The 23,296-nt window shown below is 35.8% G+C and overlaps 1 protein-coding gene across 36 annotated transcripts in view; it reads left to right on the top strand.

The window, feature by feature from the left end:
* The window catches only part of RFX3 (regulatory factor X3), a 272,040-nt gene that overhangs the window by 225,151 nt on the left and 23,593 nt on the right, over positions 1-23,296 (top strand). For all 36 annotated transcript variants that reach the window (XM_036331012.1, XM_036331011.1, XM_036331005.1 and 33 more), the window contains 5 exons: positions 3,569-3,684; positions 4,121-4,275; positions 8,166-8,263; positions 11,657-11,806; positions 18,747-18,955. In XM_036331012.1, coding sequence (XP_036186905.1) covers positions 3,569-3,684; positions 4,121-4,275; positions 8,166-8,263; positions 11,657-11,806; positions 18,747-18,955 — 728 coding nt within the window. The remainder of the gene's footprint in view (positions 1-3,568; positions 3,685-4,120; positions 4,276-8,165; positions 8,264-11,656; positions 11,807-18,746; positions 18,956-23,296) is intronic.

The following is a 23,296-nucleotide window of genomic DNA, read 5'->3' as shown; positions in this document are numbered from 1 at the left end:
TCGAGGTTTTTATCCTAGAAAACAGGTTTACATATGGATGAAGAAATAAGTGCACAAGGGAACTAATTTACTGTATTATTGTTTCCAGTGCAAAAGGTTAGTTATAACTTCAATACCTAGTAGGGAACTAAATAAATAAAATATAGTATAATCTATAAAGTGAAATATTATGCAGCTATTAAAAAGAATAGGCAAGTCTAAATGCACTAATATAGAACAAACGTAGAATTTATTTTCAAAGGAAAAAAGCAAGATGCAAAGCAGTGTGTATAGCATACTATCATTTGAATAAAAAACAGCATGTATATACATCTCTCCAGAAGAATAAACATGAAAATGTTAATGGTGTTGATTTTGTAAAGGAAATTGGGTGACTGGGTGGCCGGAGAAAGAGCCCTAATTTTTCAGTGCACCTTTTTTACCTTTTGAATTTTACACCATTTTCTATCAAAAATATTTTCAGTAAATGTTTAATAAAGCACTTCCAGGGATCATGGAGGCTCCAGTTTTGTTTTTGTGATAATTAAAGTTCCTCTTGGTATTTTGCATCCCTACTCCTGTCCCTTTCTGAATATCCCTCCTCAGAAGTGGCTACATGGTCTCCAGGAGGGGAACTCTCTCCAAGGCATGACATGTACCTGCAGCTCACTTAGTACCGAGGGAATGATGGATTACAAGGATAGTTTTCATAAGTGCCTTTCCTTTTGAAAGAGGAGTCTGTTTAGAATTTAGGTAGCTTTATTCCAGGGCGCTATATGATCTACTTACAAGTAAAAGATAATCCTTTAGATTTCACGGGCTGTCCTCCTGACTGTTGACAATGCAGTATAGTGAGGAGTCTCAGTTCATAGCATTCACAGATTTTTCATTCTCCAGAAATAAGAACTGCTTCAATAAATCTGAGTGCTTGTCAAGGGTGCTAGATTATTAACAACCAAGGGCAAGCTCTCTCTTTATTAACAAGCCATGTACCACATTGTTTTCAGCATATCCTGCCAGTCTGTTCCCACATTTCTTGCAATGATGAAAGACACTTAACATATGTTTCTCTTTGACTACTGCTTTTCCTAGTATTAGAGAATTTTTGGATGATACTTGTATATCTAGGGAAAATTTCTTTTTACATGTATATCATATATATGAAGATTCTCTAACCATTTTCTTATTTCTCTGTACTCTGAACCTTGCTTTAAGCAAACCAGTCTACACAAATATAATTTGTATTTCTTTAAGTTTCTCATACTTATTCAAAGTATAAGTTGGAGCAATATTATTTACATTACTAAAGAATATATAGTAAGATTATTCTAAGTGAAAACCTCCCCCAATAAAATGAAAATATTCTTTGGGTTACAAAATTTTCATCAACATTTCTATTTGTAGGATAACTCTATATGAAGAGAGATAGACATGTATGATGATTAATATGTGTGCAGTCTATAGAATGAGCCCAATTTATTTCAGAGTTACCAGAATTCATGCCATCTCCCATGGAGCATAGGAGCAAATATGAAAAAAGAAGAATTCTATTTTTTTCTGTGAAAGTTCCGAACTTTTGAAGTACAGATACATGAGTCATTTGCTCCATTTTAAAATATATTTGATATGTATTTTAATATGAACATAATTGAAAATGGGTGATTGGACAAAGGATATGTGTGTTATTCATTTGCAAAACTGCCTCAAGAGGCTACTGCGAAGAATGTCCTTTTTGAAGGCATTTGAGATTGACTTAAGAGTCACTAAATTTAAGATGCACTGAATTACTTGCTTTATTTTATATCGTGTTTACTACAGTTTATGTTTTAAAGAAAGCTTAACATACCTATTTTGCCTATCATTTAGAATTCTCATGATTTGTTTATCAAAGATATTGTGTAAGTATCACTAGTTTTAGGTACGGAACAAGTATAATTTTCTACATAATGTGCTACAACACTATTTTTTTTTTCTTTTAACATACACATAGTGTTCTTACAGCAATCTCATGGCTATAAATATGTAAGGTATTATGTGAGATATTAATAGCTGTTTCATTAATAGAACTCTCTTGCAATGTGCCTGAGCTACAGTTGAGAAAGCAGCTATAATTTTACCTGCCTCTTGAGAAGGTTTTAGTATTTGCCTGGGAGGAGGGACATCTATACGCCCTTTATTTGCAGGGCTTGCACTTGCATTTTTATTATTGCTGATAGAAAAGTGTGAAGAAGAGTACGTTAACCTTTTGAATTTTATACCATTTTCTAATTTGCCCCCTTCCCTCCATTTTCATTACTAACTACTTGGAGCTTTTCCTACTAGTTCCCAGAATATGTCCCAAACAGATTTTGCTTAATATTTGAATTGTTTTCAGAGTTTTTTGTGTAGATCATCATTTATTCTCTGTATCATACATAAGGTCAATCTACACAGGTAGCACAGCCTTCAGAATTATAACATTACATTTTTTTCTTTTTGCCTAAAATCCTTAGATTGACTCCCAGTTTTCCTCTGTTGTCGCTTAGCTTATGTGCATTTTGTAGATCTTGACTGGGCAGCTGTCCTCATTCTCAATGCTGAGGACATTAAACATACTATATTGACAACTTCTATCTTTTATGCTCAAAATAATCACAGAATCATGTGTTCTTTGCACAAGTTATTCTTTTATTTTATGACTGCTTTTATCTGAAGGTGAATTTATAAACTAATTGCAAGGGCAGGGCAAAACTAAATATGATCATTAGAAGTTAATGGAAGTGGCAAATTTTACCATCCTCAAAATAAAATTAATCTCCTAGAGCTGGATAATGGCTCTAGGAGGTAAAATTAAGGAGAAGGTAAAGCCCCTGACGCCAGATTAGAGAAGGGGATGTTCTTAAAGCTGCTCTCGAAAGGGCATGCGCAGAATAGGATTGAATGGGAGGCATTGCCTGACCAAAGAGAGGTGCTGTCTGTACTCTCCTTCTGCCCGGCAGGCAATCATCTGAAGCCCTTCCTGACTTGACTGTAGTTTGTGACCCAGCTTCTGCATAGCTGGGAACACTTTGGGACTCATGGTCAGTAGCCTTCGACAGAGCTACTTTTAGCCCTAACTCTGTCTGCCACACGCAAGCACCCCCACACCCTTCACTTCGGCCTCTTTGATGGCCAGGGGACACAGTCAACTCAGTGAGGACTGACGTGAATTGAATCTATGTTTTGTGCCCTTCGCTCTGAGAATATGAAGAATGGCAGCAACCCTGGAGGCAGAGGGAAGCAGTGGGTAGAAAAAAATGAAAGAAAAGTAAGAGAAGAAAATGGAGAAGAGGGACGAAAGCATGGGGGGGGGAAAGAGGTGACAGTAAGAGTGAGATATGAGGCCACTATGGGTGGGTTATCAGTCATCCTGCCTAATCTCTTAAGAGTTGTTTTTCCCCTTAGCTAATCTGTTTTGTTTCCCTACTTCCGTTGGCCCAATTTAGTCCAGTTTTACCATGTTATGAACCCAAAGGTATTTTTACCATTTAAGTCCCTTTACATTATGTTCTCCTCTCACCTCCACATAAGAAATATTGTAAGGTATACCAATAACCATTTTGTTTCCTAGGCAATATTGGACGTTGTTGTGAATCTTCAGTTTAGCCTGATAGAAAAATTGTGGCAAACATTCTGGCGCTATTCTCCCTCTACTCCAACTGATGGCACTACCATTACTGAACCAAGGTCAGAATCAATAAACTTTCCAGTTCATTTTCATGGCTAAGTAGATGTCACAGTTAATAAATTAGAGATATGTATACCAGTTGTGAACCCTACCTGATAACATTAAATGAATAGATTGAAATAAGCCACAAACTGCTCTCTGGAGGTTTCAGCGTGTGTACAATAGCTCCCATTTTATTGCACTGGGGGGCTGTGGTAGAGCTATTTCATCTTCATGGACTTTAGTATCATATATGCCTTTCATACCGTCAGAAAGTATTAACGTGCATAGGCAGCTCTGGGGGAATGTTATATATATCCAGCCGTATGGCACCAGTGCAATGGTGGTATAGTTCTAACCTCAGTAATATTTGATAAACTAAAACTATTTTTAAAGTCCATTTTCTTTTTTATCCTCATTTGCCATCTATTCATTTGCTACATTTATTCACCCCAGCAATCTGAGTGAAATAGAAAGTCGACTTCCGAAAGCAAAGCTGATAACTCTGTGCAAACATGAGTCTATCCTGAAATGGATGTGTAACTGTGACCATGGGATGTACCAGGCTTTGGTGGAGATTCTCATCCCCGACGTCCTTAGACCTATTCCTAGTAAGTTAAATGCAGACAAGTACGGATGCTTTTGTTCTCATACATGCCACCCAGGAAGTTTTGGGAAGTGACATTGCAATCTAGAGGGATTCTAATTGCATTTAGATTTGCCACATAGAAAACATGCAACACAGAATATTGCCTGAAAGCAGCCTAGAGCAGAACTGTAGTAAAAGAGGAACAATGATCTGGTTTTCAATCTTTAGTAGTTTTCTTTTTCAAAGAAAAGCTAATCTATGGATGTGACAGCCCAATGACTAATTGCAAGAACACTCCCAGGCCAGTCAAGCACATACAAATTATTCTATCCAAGGACACAGTTTCCTCCCTAAAGCCAAAATTTTTGAAACCTGTAATTGCTAGGCCAGCTTCTTTCATGGTTGCTTTTGATTTGAAATGAATTTATCTTGGTTTCTACTGAAATTGAATTCTTTTGTAAAAGCATTTACTTTGTCACCTACATCATGTTCTGAACTACAAATGCAGTTTCCATTTAACAGCAATGATTAACTGGCATTTTGAGAGAAAAATCTATGTTACTACGCAAGCATTTTAGTCCCACCATGAAGCAAACAGGAATTACATAGATAAGTTGGATTAAGTGATGCTTGCTTTTTACACTACCTTGCAGCAAACAAAGCTATTTTCTGCAAGTGTCAATATAAATCCCACTATGGATACTTGTGTTAGCAGCAGTTGGAATGATTTTACACTTACATCTTCATGAGCACATACTAGTGACCTTAACTTTTAAAGACTGGGGACAGAAGTTCCACTCTAAAGTGACATTAGTAAGGTAAAAGCAGTCTTTCAGCTTGTGAAATGGGCAACCGTGTACTTCAAGTACACCATTCACAGGTGATTTGTATTAAGTTTTTCCAGACAATATTTAGGTATTGAATAGAACAAAAGGTGATGAACATTTGTATACTTATACTTGCTTTTTTTCTAAATATGATAGGTAACAGTGGAGGATATGAGTTACTTCATATGTTCCTCACCACCTGAAAATGCATGCGTAGACACACATTTACACACAGTATCAATGAACATACATACATTTGTATAGAAATTTATTTTTTAAATATCCAACTGCCATTGTCTCACATTTTTATCAATTGCTAATGTTTTCTACTCTATCTGCACTATGTTCCTAAGCATTGATTAAAAATAATGTTGTCATGGAAAATTTCAGTGTGTAAATTCTCTACTGATTTATGTTTCAGAATCTGATTTTCCTTGTTTTCATCTCGCTCCCTGTGCTCTAAGTTATAATCTCTCGAGATGTTTAAGAGAAGTAGCATAGGTAGCCCATTAGACATCTTCCCACCCACATATAATTTCTCTCATGAGATATAAGAGATGTCAGTGAGCACTTTCTTTTTTGAGTCAAATCAACAACATCAATATTCATGAAATAACTCTAAAATCTTGAATTTCCATGTTAGCCTCACAAGACTTTAACTTATAAATTTCAGTTTCCTAACTTAAATCATGCATCAGTTTTAGTTAACTGTAAGCCCCACCATTTAAATACAGAATACATTTGACCTTTGTTTTTAAATTGTGATTTAAAAACCAGTTTATTCTGTCAAGTACTTTGTCTCTACATTCAGCAGACAACTCAATCTCGGGAATTTTACATAAGTATAGTTTCATAGTTTCTCTGAAATTACAAGATACATTAATGTGCCAAGTAAATTTGGAAATTTAATTCCCATTCTATAACAAAACTTAAAAAAAAGCTTAAAATAGAGTTTAGATGGCTATCTGCTGATTGTATGCATCTTAATATTAATCATGAGTGGGTTGAAACAAGTTGCTTTGCAATAGATTTTAAATTTCAAAATCCATTCATGAGAACAGTTGTCAAAGTTAATGTGCACAATTTGATCTGACAGGAACCATAGAGAGAGAAAACGTAACTTTATTTTAAAAATTGTTATTTTGTTGCTACTAGTACTTCACTCTACCATTTACTATACAGATGGGATTCCTTTTTTTAGCCAAAAAGTAGTCTGCATCTCATACTAATTTAAAGTCAGCTTGAAGCTACTATATTCTAAAATACATTTATCTGAAAATGAAGAAAAAGTTAAGTGCAAAGAATTGTATAAGAACTCAACTGGTAATACTTAAATGTACAATTTTTAGGTCTATTTAAAGATGGCCAAAATGTCCTTTAGTACAAAAAAAGTAAAAACTAAAAATCATCTGATATACAAATATATCTTTTTATTTTATAATCTCCCTTGCATCAGATTTGTCTAGGTAAAACTCATTAATGTTTTAAAGTAACTTTTCCTGGGTCTTGGTTTTTTTAGATTAAATAATTGTTACATGTTAATTTTAGAAAACTGCCAAATACAGATAGCCAAATTGAATCTTGCAAAAACTTTTACTGAGTTTCAAAAAGCGTCGTTAATTTTCACTCTTTTTCATGTCCATTCATGCCTGTCCTTCATGATTCTAGTACATAATGCAGCAGGAAAATACTTTTCTGTCTTTTTTTTTTTTTTTTTTTTTGGCTAAAGTGGGAAGTTTTGGAAATTTCAAGAGATTAGTTCTCAAATTTGCAACTCAGTGTTTCCAATAGATGATTCTCATGGTCTGCACTTCTCAAGTGTTTTTGCTAATAAAAAATTAGCCATTTCAGTTTCTCTGTTGTCATTTGACCAGTTAAGTAAGTCACTATCTAAAAATAGTTGTTTTTATTATTGGATTAGTAATATTTATATCATTTGCAAGTAACTTAAGTAATTGTCTAACTGCGCTTTAACAAAAGTAATAGAGAAGCATGTCAGATTCATTTGAGCACAAAGAGAAAAGCCGAGAAACTTAATCTCATCATTAATATTAATATTTTGGGAAGCCTTGGACAAACATGTAACTTCTCTGTTTCTTACAGTAGACTACCGGTTGTAATACCTACCCATACAATAGGGAACCCACAAAGACTTAACTGTGAATGCCTCAAATATTTAGTAAGTGTCTAAAGCTGCTCCCTCCACTTCGGCACAGATGAAGGGAAATGCTATTGACTGAATTACTTGTTGAACAAGAGAAGAATTCGGTCTTCTCTTATGCAGCAATCTCAGTAAACAGATCCCTTCTTGTAAAATAGTCACCCCTGATAATTGAAGATGCTTCCAATTGCTTTATGGCCACCATGAAAAGCCACTCTCATGGAACCTACCCCTATTTCAGGTTTTAACAGATGTGTGAAAAGTATGGACTGGACTAATTTAGGAATACCTTAAGAATATTGGTCTTTGTGACAGTAATTTTATCACACTGATCTTTTATCTCTACCTGCCAAGTGAAATGGAGAATAGTTATCCAAAATTTCAAGTTAAGCCATGTGAATTTTTACCTTATTTTTCAACAAGAGTGAGAGAAAACTACTCTAGCTGGCATGTTCTAATGTAAATAGAGGCTTAGAAAAAGAGAGGAAGCTTTGCATGATCCTCTTTTTAACTAAAAAAAAAAAAGGAAAATAGGTTAAGAACCTGAAAAATCAAGATGAAGAACTTGTAAAGGAAAAAAGCTTTGAGCACAGAGCTGTAAATAAAAAGTGTTTGTCTAAGATAGAAAATTCACAACTGGTATATGTTGTTATAAGTAAAAATGTTTGAATGTTTTCATTTCCCAACCAAGTAGTATTAGTATCTGTGAACAAAATCACTTTGCAAGGAAAAACAAAGCCCCCAAAATATAATTCTCAAACTCTTCCAAGGTTAGGAATAATGTTAAATAAAGGCTCATCAGTGAAGACAATATAAGTTCTGTGCTATTTCACGTGTCGTGTATGCATGTTTTCCCTTAATCTAGCTTACAGATTAATGTTCTTTTGTATCTTTTTCATTTTGCCTTTATTCTTTAACGTTTAGGTGCCTTGACCCAAGCCATTCGAAATTTTGCAAAAAGCCTTGAAGGTTGGCTTTCCAATGCCATGAACAATATTCCACAGAGAATGATACAAACCAAGGTATACTTTTATATCTTTGCATATTCTTTTGTGTTTAGGAAATTATTCTGGACTATGAGTTTTATATGTGCCCTATGAAATAGCACTATATAAAATGTTGATAATATAACATATACAATTTTAAAATTGATTTTATATTTGTATTTTATAACAATGTGATAAAGAACTTGCACAAGGTATGTTTGATAATAATCCTTTCAAAAGACTAGAGAAGCATTTTAAATGTGTATTTATAAGCCCTTTTTAAAGTGTATATTTCAGATTGCTTAATTTCAAATTAAGAATAGCCTAGAATGTTCAAATAGTTCCCATTTAAAGGATTTTTAGACTCTTTAAGTCCCCATCTATGCTCATTGTGTTGTGAAAAGTTCATGTAAATTGATATTCTTTTACATTTTTTAGGATGTTTTGTGGTGTATTTTTTAAATGCTGGAGAGTGCTTTTGTAAATCAAGTAATCACTTCTTAAAGTGAACAATTATCTCATTATTTATCTAGAAATATGAATTCTAGTCTCCACTTTGTCCTTTACTAACTGTGTCACTTTAGGTTCATCTGTGAACATGCCCCCATGACAGGATTGAACTAATTTTGTCTAAACTTTGATACCAAAAATTACACTTCCGAATTTTTGTCAATGACTGTATCCACTATCATACTCCAAGAATATACATTATCTTTGAATTTGGGGCTATACTTGATAGATTGCAGCTCTTGCAGCTGACAAATTCATTTAGGAATACAAGTAGCTCCCAGTTCTTCCTATTTTGACTAAAGTTTCACAATAATACTTTCTAATTCTAAACATATAGAAAAAAACATTTCATTGATATTTCATCTTAGATTTTTACTTTAGAATATGCTGTCAATAAAGTAGGGGTAGCCACATTTGGTTACTGAATTTTAAATTTAAATTTAGTTTCTCAGTCACACTGACTACATTTCAAGTGCTCCATAGCATCATGTGGATAGTGGGTGCCGTATTTGGCATCATGTATGTAGCATTTTCGTCATTGTAGAAAGTGCTCCATGGCAGTGCTGTTCTAAAGTACCACATCGAGCTGGGAAAACAAAGAGGGTGCTACTTGATTATGATGGCCAGAGGAATGTTTTCCAACTTGCAAAGTCAATCCTGTTGATAACAGTATGTCAAACAGCTGAAAGCAACTCCCTACCCAGTGTCATCAAAGGATGTGGTAGAAATCTAGCTGCAATATTGGTCATTTCATTGATCTCCAGATTTGATTTGATTTACCTCAGTGGAGGGTACCTTCTGCTGTTTCTCTCTCACTAATGTGTAGCATTTTTTTGGCTGAATACTCAATTAATGAAGACAATCTACCCTGACAAAGGGAACAGAATAGTGAGATTATAACTGGCCATTGTTATCAAAACACCTGGATTCATACATATCCAATCACTGTAATATAGTTTCTTTGTAACCTTGAACAAACTACTTAACCTGTTTAACTCATAATATGTGTTTAGTAGGATGGTTATGAGAATTGAACGAGGTAATACATTAGAGGCACTTAGCACAGTGCCTGACACATAGTATGTACTTGATTAATATAAACTACAGACATGGGGGGAAAGTGTAAGATCCCTTTTTTTTTTTTTTGAGGACATGTGAACTTCCCCAAAGATCCACATAGTCCTATAAATCTCATTATCAAAATAGAGCATCCTTTGATCTGTGAACACCTTCTATCATTCACCCAGTTGTTTCTTCTATACTCATAGCGATTTAATGCCATGCCATACTTTCCTATAAATATGTGTAAATGCTCGTTAGATCTACTGTGCATGTTAGAAGTTTCTATAAGAGTATGAGATTTAGACATTTATCTAGACTTTTTTTGCAATGTCTTTAATCTCTTTCATTGTAACCTGGTTCATTCAGGTTTGCAGCAGGAGACAAATGGCCTATCTAAGTGGTCGGCAAACCGCGGCTCGCGAGCCACATGCGGCTCTTTGGCCCCTTGAGTGTGGCTCTTCCACAAAATACCACGTGCGGGCATGCACGTACAGTGCGATTGAAACTTCGTGGCCCATACGCAGAAGTCGGTTTTCGGAAAGGAGATAGACGAAACAAGTATATAAGACAAGTATGGATGGGAGAGTTGGAAGGGGTCGACCTCAGCAAACGTACCTCAATCAGATTGAGGACATTTTTAGCAAAGGCCAACTTAGGAGTACCCTAATTAAGTTAATAACAATGTACCTACCTATATAGTTTAAGTTTAAAAAATTTGGCTCTCAAAAGAAATTTCAATCGTACTGTTGATATTTGGCTCTGTTGACTAATGAGTTTGCCGACCACTGGTCTATCTGGAGGGGAAAATAATTGAAGAGGGTTTAAGAAGGGTTTACTTCCAAAGGTGTGAACAGAGTTAAGAAAAGGAATGGTAAAGTACCTCAGGAGCAGCAATAGTGAGAAGTCCTGAACACGCCTACATTTAGAAGGGAAAGAGGTGAAAGTCGTGGCATTAAGATACTCTTCTTGCTTATAGAACTGTGGTCATAGAAACGGAAAACAGTCTCTGCCAAAACAGGGAGAGAACAGAAATTGTGTGGGAATAAATACTTAATGACTCTATTCCCATCCTTCAGTCTTTTGCCAGTGCCCATCATTGGAAGCCAAATGGAAGCCATAGTGTAAGGGAGGTGGTTACTAAAGTACATTCAGGACAATCTTCCTGAGCACAGAGCAGCATCAATAAGGATGGGAAATAGATTTTGAAGGGCAAATGGAGATTTCCTGACTAGCCCTTTTACAGAAATTTATATGCTGGAAAAGAGTTTTTGTTGCCTGTATCTGATAAGTTTGTTAGCTACAAAGTTGCTAATAAAGGCTATGAATTCTTTTGTTTTACCTCAAAATTACCCATTTCTATAAAATAAAGGGTAGTAAGAGTGAATATGAATGACATTCCTCTGGAAAGTATATATTTTTATCCATTTTAAAAAGTGGGACTCTCTAGTTTGCTTTTCCAAGTTAAAAACAATTATTTGCCAAGTTTATAGTTGACTGTCCTACAGAGAGTAGGAAAACAAAGAAAATCAATATTTTTCCTGCTTCCCCAGAGAAAGTCATTTCTTGCCATGGATGAGTAGTTATTTGTAAGACTGGTTTAATTAATTCTGCACTCACATGTCAAAGAATGTGGGAATTTGTTTAAGTCTTGACCTCAACCCACTCAAAAGAAAATAATACTTGGTTTAGAGATTTCAATGCTGTAATTTATAAGTAAGCTCTCTCACCAAATGAATGTGAAATAAGTATCAGAGGGAAGCATTTTAAATTTGGCAAGGGAATAAAGATTTGAGCATGTGCAGTGGTTTCTGTTACTAGAAGGAAAAAAAGAATCCCATTTTAATTGGTTCTGTACAGGTTGCCGCTGTAAGTGCCTTTGCCCAGACTCTGCGAAGATACACGTCGCTCAATCACCTGGCCCAGGCAGCTCGTGCAGTGCTTCAGAACACGTCTCAGATTAACCAGATGCTCAATGACCTCAACCGTGTCGACTTTGCCAATGTCCAGGTACTCCGTGTTCTTGCAAAGTGTGTTTTTGAAGAGAAAACACTTAATTTTTTCTTCTTAATTAGGATCATCATATTTCTTTTTAAAGTTACATCAATACACAGGCAGCATCTCTATTCACAACACCTGAAAGAAGGGAGTTTTACTCAGTTATGACTTTATTGCTCCTCTGTTTTGTGGTTCAAGCCCACTAAGATTTATAGTACTAGACGCAACCTGTGTCACCAGGGTTTCCTGAATGGTTAATGGCCTAAGGACCATCACAGTCATTGAAATTAAATAGGCAAGAGGTTAAATTATTCCATCTCCTTGTTGTGGGATCTTGGGCAAGTTACTTAACTGCTCTGGGTTTTACTTTCCCCACTTTATAACACCTATCTTACGTTGTGCTATATAATAAAAGCCTAATATGCTATGTGTCCCGTCAGCCATTCAGCCAATCAAAGCGTAATATGCTAATGATATGCTAAGGCCACTCAATTGCTCGCTATGATGTGCACTGACCACTAGGGGGCAGACAGTCGACAGGTCAACCAGTTGTTATGACATGCGCTGACCACCAAGGGGCAGATGCTCTGACCGGTAGGTTAGCTTGCTGCTGGGTTCCAGCCAATCGGGACTGAGCGAGATGGGCCAGACACACCCTGAAGCCCTCCCACGGTCCCTCCCCTGCTGGACAACCTCCAACGTCCCTCCCCAACCCTGATTGTGCACCAGTGGGGTCCCTCGGCCTGGCCTGTGCCCTCTCACAATCTGGGCTGAGGGCCCCCCGCCCCCAAGTGCACGAATTTTTGCACCAGGCCTCTAGTGGTTTATATATTTAGTAATATCCAAAACCCTTAGTACTGTAATACACAAGAGATTTTTGTTCTTAATAGTGCCCCATCTTGAAAGAACTCAGAATGACCCTATTTCAGAGTTTACTATAGGTGTCTATTAAGTATTTGTTCATTTGAAAAGAATTAGGTGTAATATGTTTGACTATTTTGATCATCCAAATAAAATATATATATTTGAAGCTTGTGATCAAACTACTCACTTTTACTTTAAATTACAGTCAAAAAATAGCTAATTTAGGAATATTATTATGGAATTCCAACATCTAGTTCACTTCAAACACTAAAGTAATAAAACTAATTGTTGCCATATAAAAACTGCCATTACTCACTAATAATACAAATAAAAAAATAAAAAATACATAAACTAAACATAATCAAAGTTAAAAGCTTTTGTTCTTCAAGAGAGACCATCAAGACAATGAAATGGCAACTCATAGAATTGAGAATATTTTTATAAATCATGTATCTGATAAAAATTGTATCTAGAATCATATAAAGAGCTATTTCAACCCAATAATAAAAAGACAACCTAGTTTTAAAATGAGCAAAGATCTGAAGAGACATTTCTCAAAAAAGATATACAAATAGCCAATAAGCACCTGAAAGGATACTCAGCATAATTATCTACCAGAATGATGAAAATCAAAACCACACTGAGATGCTACTTCACACACACTAGAACGGGTATAATAAAAAAGACAACTCATAAGTGTTGGTGAGGATGGGGAGAAATTGGAACCCTCATACACTACTGATTGAAATGTAAAATTAAAATGCTGTAGCCACTTTGGAAAACAGCCTGGCAGTTTGAACATAGAGTTACTATGTGACTCACCAGTTTATTCTTAGGTGTATACCACAAGATACTAAAGCATGTCCACATAAAAACTTGTGCATGAATGTCCATAGCAGCATTATTCATATTAGCTACATCAAAGTATAAGCAACCCAAATGTCCATTAACTAATGAATGTGTCAACAAAATGTGGTATCTTCACACATGAAATATTATTGGCCAGTAAGACAAAATGAAGTTCTGATAGATGCTACAACATGGATGAACCTTAAAAACATTATGCTAGGTGAAAGAAGTCAGACACAAAGGACCACATATTGTATATATCTACTTTACATGTAAAGTAGATTAGTCGTTGCCTAGGTCTGGTAACTGGGCATTGGAAAGTGACAGATTAGTGGTCTGGGGTTTCTTTTTGAAGAAATGGAAACATTCTAAAATTGATTATAGTGATGGATATACAATTCTGTGCATATAATAAAAGCCATTGAACTGTATACTTTAAATGAGTGACATTGTATGACATGAATTGTATCTCAAAACTGTTTAAAATAATTGCTTAAAACAAACTATTAATTACTCAGTTTCCTAGAAATTTTAATATGCAGTTCTGGTCTGGTTTTATTATTTAAAATATATCAAAAAGTAATACTGGGCTTCATTTTAGGATATAGTAATCTTGCTGTTCTTTCTGACTTTCATGAATTGGGCTCAAACTTATGATGTATATAAAGTTTTTTTTTAACATTTTTAAAAATTGATTTGAGAGAGAGAGGGAGAGAAAAACATCTATGAGAGAGAGAAACATCGATTGGTTGCCTCCTGCACGTGCCCTGACTGGGATCAAACCCACAACCTGGGTCTGTGCCCTGACCAGGAATCAAACCTGCTATCCCCTGGACTATGCTCCAGCCATCTGAGCCACACCAGCCAGGAGGATGGATATAAAGTTTTTTTTTAATCTTTCTATATATTTATCAATTTCTCTATATACAAACATAAATTTATACACACATGCAAATGTATTACCTTTACCAGACAAAACTCTCTGGTTTACAAAGCCATTAGCTTTATATATATTTCAATAGAATTTATGTTAACTAATTTCATTGAGAATATTAGAAGTTTATATTGCCTTAAAATTTATACTCTATTGTTTATTTCAAATCTTCATTCATTCCTAAATCTTCCTTTAAAAGTATCTTCAGAACAGTTGAAGTAGTTAGGCAACTTCTAGTTTCAAAAAGAAATTTAAGTTCAATCACAGAAAATAAATGAATGATTCCCAATAATATCTGAGATTTTAAATTTCTTTTTAACATTATTTTTATATGTGTATTTGTAATGCCTGCAATCCTATGAAGTATTTACAGAAATGAGTTCTTTCAGGGTATAAACAACAACCTTGAGAACACCTTTGCTTATACATGGTCGATTATGTATCTACTCTATTACTCATTCTCCACCCACCAGCTTTGAGGCTACCTTTCCCCTTCCTCTGTTTTCAACTACCAAGTTTTGCTCTGCCCACATGACAGTTATTTGTACTGAAACCTGTATGATTAAATACCTACCCTCTGTTCTGGCTGGGTGTCTCAGTTCATGGGCATCATCCAGTGCACTGAAAGGTTGCTGGTTCCATTCCCAGCCAGGGCAGGCTGGATCCCCAGTAGGCGGCGTGCAGGAGGCAGCCTATGGAACTGTTGCTCTCACATTGATTTTTCTCTCTCTCCTAATCCTTCTTCTCTCTCTAAAACCAGTAAAAACATATTTAAAAAACAAAACAAAACACTTATCCACCAAATAATCTTGGTTTTCCTCAGAAGATCATGGACACAGTGGTACACCCTTCCTTTCCCCCTACATATTATGTCTCACACCTCTTTTCATTTTAATGAGTAATCTCTTTCTTCAGTTAGCATATTCGATCTTTAACTTCCTTCATTCTTTCCTTTTCTGCTCCAACGTTTGCCTGATTTTCTCAGTTCTGGTTTTCCCAGTCCACTGCCTACCGTTCCACCTCTATCACCCCCTCCTCATTTGGAAGTTGCTCTGCCCCTACAAGGTTAACCTCAGTGAGACTGACCCATATAAGGGTGATGCTCTTTTAATAAGGAAACTTTAATTTAAGTCGGTGAAATTACATATAAGGGTCAATACTCTCATACTCTGAGAGCTTGAACATATTAAAAAGTTTCTTTCTGGATATTCATATATCTTTTACCACTTCATAATTCTCTAGTTAAATCTTCTTTTCCTCAGGATAATTTTTCTATTGCAGTATCATTGTTTTTTGTTTTATTTAATTGATAGCATTACAATGGTATTATTTTCTAATATTTTGTGTGTAAATGATAGTTTTCCATCTACGTTGTGGGCTAAGTAGGTTTCCGTGGGTTGACCCGATAACCTAACTATTGCATATATTTATTTCAGAAGCATGGAACAGACTGTGGAATCTCAGAGGCAAGGCGAGGGTGGGTGGGTGAGTGGGAAGAGATCAACCAAAGAACTTCTATGCATATATGCATACACCCATGGACACAGACACTAGGTGGGGGTGGTCTAGAAGAGGTCAATGGGGGGGTAAGAGGACACATGTAATACTTTCAACAATAAGAATTTTTTTAATCTGATTTTAAAACTACTGACTATAGAACTGAAATATCCAAATTCCTTTCCGAAGGGAATGTTTACAATATACTCGACCATTATTATATTTTCAGTCTGGAGAGTAGCAAAATGAAATACATATAAATTAGTTTGAAAAGCCACAATAATGTCCTGCGACTTTACTTCTCTAAGTTTGGTTTTAGATTATTATTTTTCATGGCAAAAACTAACTACTAAAGCAAAGGCATTAGTGAGTTTGAATTTATAGTAAGAAATTAAATGAAATTCTTCTGGAGTACCAATAAGTTCCTCCTCTCAATTATCAGTGCACAAACACATAAAAATAATGTCCCCTATAATGAGTATAAAGTTTCATTTTTTTTCAAAATGAAAAATATTAAAGATAGATTGCACAATAAGGACATATAGTTCACACTCCTATACTAGACACTAAAAAATGTTAAGATGATAAATTTTGTGTTATTTTACCACAACAAAAAAATGTTTAGACATTAATTAAAAACAACAACCTCCTCTGTCCTTTCTTTATGGCCACAATACTTCCCTGGGTATTCTCCTGAACTCTTAAATTGATACATCATTTCTGGGAGTTATTTGACAGTATATTTTGAAGTATTATAACTATTTTATTATTCTGTCATACAGAAAGAAGTGCCAAAAAAAGCAATGATATAGTTACAAGATTGCTAATTCTGGTATTATTCCTACTAGTAAAAAATAGTAATGACCAGAAATGTCTAGTTGTATGGAATTGGTTATGTAAACAATGCTATATTCATGCATTGAAGCAAATTTAATCATTGAACATTAAATATAGCTCTATATTTGCCAAAGTGGAAAGATGGTTATCATATATATTTAAGTGAAACTAGGCAGAATATCTAGCAGAATGTGTCATATAATCCTATTTTAAATATTTATATATGCATATACATACATGCATATTCATATGACATGTGAAAAAATTGAAAAGGTATACACAGTAGCATGCTGTAGTTATCTCTTTATGTTGGCATTTAGGTATTCTTAATATTTTTTATTATTTGTATTTGTTATTTTTCTATTGTCATATTTTAATGTACTTAAAATATTTAAAAGTGGTATTTAGGAAGTAAAATCTGAAAGTGTTTATGAGTAATTACATAAGACAAAGAAAGGTAGTAGATGGTATCATCAGCTGGAAATATAGAAGAAACTATAGATTTCCCTGGGGAAATAAAGTGAATGAAGTTTGGCATTTTGTCTCTGAAGCACCTCCCTGTTGAAATGTCTCTTGAATAGGTGAAGTTTATAGGATCAGGAGCAATGGTGGAACCAGTGAGTGCAGATTAGGGATTTATTTAGTTGAAATTGTTGATTTGAATGAACTTGTCCTTTGAGAGTAGATAGAATGAAAGCTATAGACACACTTTATAGAAGAATACACACATATTAACAATTTTTAGGTATAGAATTAGAACCTTTACAGTTTCCCCTCCACAAAAACCTATCTTGAAATTATTATCTGGACACATGAACCCACATTAAAAATTACTGTCACATTTCATTTCTCTAATTGTATGTTTGGGGAAAATGAGGCCACTGAAATTAAATGAATTGCTTGAGTTCAGTTTAATCAATTCAGGCCCTACATAAAATCCATGTCATCTTTCTCTCAGTCGATTATTATATTATGAAATAATTATACTCTGACCATGAGAATATACGTGCTTTTAGTAATCTTAAAAGGCATTGGAAACATTACAGAACTTACTGGTAACCACTGAAAAGTAACCTTAAAAGTTCCTGTTTTCATTGATCTTACCAAACATGAAACTTGCCAGTTATAACCAGAAGGAAAGCTGTAGGAGTTTGTTTCTTGGCAGTTAGCATATCCACATTTTCTCAGAAGTATTTTTGCTGTTGTTCTCAGTTCTGTAGATTAATTTGCATTCATAGCCTTGCCTTGACCGCCCTGGAGATTGGCTTCCCATTTATAAAACTTATACAGCACATGCTTCTACCCAGTACTATTCAGTGTTTGTTTCTGTTTTCATCCTGAAAGACCACTTTTGGCCAATCGAATCTGTCCATCTGAGTTACTCTATCAGCGGTTCTCAACCTGTGGGTTGCGAACAATGAAAATACATCTTGCATATCAGATATTTACATTACGATTCGTAACAATAGCAAAATTACAGTTATGAAGTAGCAACAAAAATGATTTTATGGTTGGGGGTCACCACAACATGAGGAACTGTATTAAAGGGTCGCAGCATCAGGAAAGTTGAGAACCACTGCTTAAATCTTCTCAGATGAATTGGCTTTAAAAATTTATTTGATTTTTAGCAGGGGGGTGGGGGGAAAGAGCACTTTGGAAGGCAGCATAAAAACTGAATAGAGTGAAAGACCTTGCATCCTGTAGGTTCAGGCTTTAATTGTTCTTCAGTTATAGGTGGTTGTCTTCCATACAGAATAGGTCATGTAGAAAAGCCAAGTCTTGCTTTTATGTCACATCCCTTTTTCATGCACATAGGCGATGTTCGTTTCCTTAACAACTGACAGGTAAGTAGTCATTCATTCTCTTAATTCATTTAAATAATTTCCCATTTGTGCATATGGTTTGTGTGCTGCCATTCAATGAAAAGATATTGTGTTGAACTTTTCTTTTGCTTTGTGTGTACTGTCCCAGGAGCAGGCTTCCTGGGTGTGCCAGTGTGATGACAACATGGTTCAAAGACTAGAAACAGACTTCAAGATGACACTCCAGCAGCAGAGCACCCTGGAGCAGTGGGCCGCATGGCTGGACAACGTGATGATGCAAGCCCTGAAACCCTACGAAGGGAGGCCCAGTTTTCCAAAAGCCGCCAGGCAGTTTCTGCTAAAGTGGTCTTTCTACAGGTGCATCTCAGTTTTCACTAAGCTTTATTTTTCATAGTCTACAAATATGTGTGTAATGTACACACTGCTCAGACAAAAGAAAATAAATAAGTGAAGACTTTCATTTGTAGAAACTCAATTCATTGATTGCAACCTTATGGAATTATACCAGGAGGCTTATGAAACTCAGCTATCTGCTAGGAACAGAAAGCCTCTTCTCAGAGCCCTAAAGTTCTCAGATGGGAACACCCAAGACTCCAGTCTAGAGAATGTGTTTAGCAACAGCAAGAAAGGGGCTACAGTCCTCCCTCTGGCAAACAGACATTATGTAGGCTTCTTTCTTGAGGCCTTAGCACCACTTCTTCCTATTCCCTACTTCAGTGGTTCTCAGAGACCAGTGGCATCACTATGGCTCAGAACATGTTAGAAATACAAACTCTCAGGTCCCCTCCCCCAAATCTCTTTAAATCAGAAACTGCAGAGGTGAGGCCCAACAATCTGTGCATTTTTTAATGTTGTCCTGGTGATTCTAATGCATGCTCAAAACCATCTAGTTAAATTCTTATTGATCAATTACAACTGTTTTCAAACCTAGCTGCACATCAGAATTAGTGTAAAAAAAATCTACGTACCTTCCAAACCTGCTAGATTAAAATCTTGATGGTTAGGGAGTAATGATGAGGAATAAATCAGAAATCTTTCTTTAAAAGCTTATTTCTGGTGATTCTAATCCATAGCTAGTGTAATATCCAATAATCTAGTAGACAGTACAAAATGTATCACTTTTTGACTGAAATAATATTGATATAAATGTATATTTTTGTAGACATAGAAGAACCCTGGAAGAAAAAGGCTTTCAGATTACTTGATATATGATATCAAATGTCTGTATAAGCTGTTGACCATAGGTCTGCCCCAGGGGTTTAAAACAGAGCCTAAGATGGCATAATACCTTTTATACTTGGGATGGGATTGACAGATGAAGTTCCATTTTATAAGTTAGATAAGCTATATTTTTGACCCTGGCATTTGTTCTTAAGGTGGGTTCATTTCTTTGCTTCTTTAGATAAAGGTAACCCCATTGACTTGAGCCTAAAAACCATATATACTTTGAGGTTTGGGCAGGTTCCTAATTTTGATCCTATACAGCCATTCAAGTATCGTATCAGAAAGTAGTGACCACAGGATATACCACTGACTGTGGCTATGGGTACACCAAGGTTATTATCTAGATACCAGCTGTGAGTCCAAAGCTGGCTGTGAGGAGAGGAGGTATATGAAGAAGTGACAGAATTTAGGAACTAGTAGGGCTCATGAACCCAGTAAGCCCAGACTATAGAATTTCATCTTGTTTTGATCACCCTTATAAAGATATCTTTTCATTATGATGGTAGTTGCTTTGGTTTTTATTGTAAGTGACTTGCTTTCTTAGCCGATTTGGTCCAATTCTTATTTCTTAAAGTAGAGCTGCAGATGTACTATATATTTCCAGTTAAGAATTAAATTAGAAAACTATTTTCAGGATGTAAGAATAGTGTCTTACAGGATGTAAGCAAAGGTTCAAATGCAGTGAAAGAAAGCTTGCCAGTTTTGTGTTATTTTGTTTTTGGTTTTGGAATGAAATAATTCCACAGTTCTGTCTCTCATACCTAATACCTGTGGCCCACATGATTTGAGAAGCACCTTGTGAAGATGCTGTCTGACTGTGACCCGCTGGTATGCTTCAGAGAAGCCTATGCTCGATTTAGAATCTCCTCTGGATATATGGGGAAGATTTAGAAAAACAGCGTCACAGTGTTCTCAAAGTAGCAGTAATTTAGAAATCAAATTTTTAATTTGGGAATATTTCTTAAGATTCCATGTATTTTCCTATTTTCTTGCAAGTTGATTTGTTATTCATCCATTTTTCTCCAGAAAATTAAATAGATGCTATATGTGCTTCATGAATGATTGATGAAACAGAAGTTCTACTAGCTGATTATTCCAAAACCCAAATGACCAAAAGCAGAGTACATCCTCTATATCAGAAAAAGCAAGGGTTTTTTTTTTTCCCTTTTCACTGCTTTCTGATGATATGTCAGGCCTGCCCTTACTTCTTCCTGGAGGTTTTTATTTTTACTATATTTAGTTGATAGCATTTTAGAAATATACCCCTGGAGCCTTTGTCTCCACAGAGATGTGTTGCAGGTATGTTGAAAAGAGAAAATTACTTACTTGTATTTTTGTTCTCACAGATACACAAACCCAGATCATCACTTGCCTGCCCTCTGTCCTCCCTGAGTTGGGGATAATTGGCTTGTTATTATTAGGCACTATTATGGTTATTATTTTCATTTCAAAAAGACTTGAAGGCGTACAGTGCAAGGCCACAGAAGGGAAGGCATATTCTGACAGATGCATACCTCCTGCTGGTAGGCAAAGTCAATAGCTTAAAAACCTAAAAGCCTTTAGAATCTGAACTGCTTTTTACTAAGGCATTAGAACATATTGAGTAATGAACACTACATTCACAAACTATCAGAGAAATAGAATTGCAGGGTTTTTTTTAAGATTTTGGCATTGTAATAAGAATTTGGCAGTTACTTATACAGACTCTCAATTTCTGAAGCCAGTTAATCTTACAATTTCTAAAATTCTGTATGTCTATTTACATGCATACGAATATAGAAATGGACTGGCAGGCAATCATGATATCAGCTGGCAGTTGATGAATGGCTGCAAACACCCTCTTTTCTGGATAGGGGATCTCTCCTTGCCTAACCTGGCTTTAAATGGCTACTGTTAGCTCCCTGGGAGGTGGAGAAAAAATAATCACCGTCTTTCTTGGGCAGAAATGGAGGAAGTTATGTGGGCCATTTCTCAGCTTGTGTGTTTTGTGGATAACAGAACACAGCATTACTCAGGATAACCAAATATCCCATTTTTAAGGAATTAAATGTATAGCTTTTATAGTGATTTGAACAGGGGCGCAGGGAACCTAGCTTTACTACAACTGGACAATATATAAATCTTCCATAAAGTAGCACTCTTTTGGAATCAACTGTAATCACTGTTGAAAAGACAGTCCAGGCCCTGGCTAGGTAGCTCAATTTGTTAGAGGGTCATCCTGATAAACCAAGGTTGTGGGTTTGAGTCCCGGTCAGGGCACATACAAGAAGCAACCAATGAATGCATTAAAAAGCGGAACAACAAATTGATGTTTCTCTCTTTCCCCCTCTTTCTCTCCCTCGCCCCAGTTCCCTCCATCCATCTCTCCCTTCCTCCCTCCCTTCTCGCCTTTCTCCCTTCATCTCTCTCTATAAAATCAATAAAAAATTAGAAGAAAAGAGAGTTCCCAAGGGGGTCACATTTGTGATGTTCTCACCTTTCTTCTTAGGAAGGGTGTGTTATATCCCCAAATACACAAAGAAGTGGATTGAGTATCATGTGTTAGAGTAAATGTTTCCATTTCCACACCATGAATTATAAAGATAAATACACAAAGGTGTCTCTCGCCATTATAAAATAATTAACATTTATTAATGATTTTAAAATGAGTTGAATTTGTGGTAACTTAGCAACATGAAGTTCAGTGGAATCAATTTTGCAACATGTCTTATAGAAGTCTGAATCAAACAATAGGTTTCTAATTAAACTGTTAATTGTGTCATTTAATACTTGGTTTGTAGGGCAGAGGCCGAACACAGAGAGAATAAAGTAGACATGGCATTAATAATATAACTCAACTGATTCTGTTCTAAACATGTGACAATAATTTCATGGCATGCTTATCAGTATTGTTTAAAAGATAGCTAGGTATTGCCCTGACTGGGTGGCTCAGTTGATTGGAGCATCGTCCTTCACCAAAAGGAGGTTGCCAGTTCGATTCCCGGTCAGGGCACATACCTGGGTTAAGGGATTGATCCCCTGTCGGGGCACACACTGAAAGCAACCAATCTATCTCTATATCTGTCTATATCTCTCTGTCTCTTTCTCTCCCTCCCTCTGTCCCTTCCTTTCTCTAAAATCAATAAACACACACATACACACCACGACACCCCACACATACTCCACCCTGACTCTAATTAGAAATATTTAAGAAGTTTGAAGTGCATGGACGAGCCAATGATTGGCTTATCTTAAACTCATTTACAATTTAAATATCAAGTTTATTGTTAGTATCTATAATAATAAAAGCATAATATACTAATTAGACCAGACATCCTTCCTGACAACCTTCCGGATGAAGCCAGGGCTGCAAGGAAAGCCCAGGTCCTGGGTCCCGGGTGCCAAAGGGAAGCTGGTGCCAGCAGCTGGGGGAAGAAGGCCTACTCTTGCACAAATTTCATGCATCGGGCCTCTAGTTTTATTAATATTGTTCAT

This window comes from Myotis myotis, unplaced genomic scaffold (genome assembly GCF_014108235.1).
Source record: "Myotis myotis isolate mMyoMyo1 unplaced genomic scaffold, mMyoMyo1.p scaffold_m19_p_12, whole genome shotgun sequence".
NCBI classification, from domain to species: domain Eukaryota; kingdom Metazoa; phylum Chordata; class Mammalia; order Chiroptera; family Vespertilionidae; genus Myotis; species Myotis myotis.
Note: the sequence above shows the minus strand (reverse complement) of the source record. Positions and strands in the feature narration are given on the sequence as shown.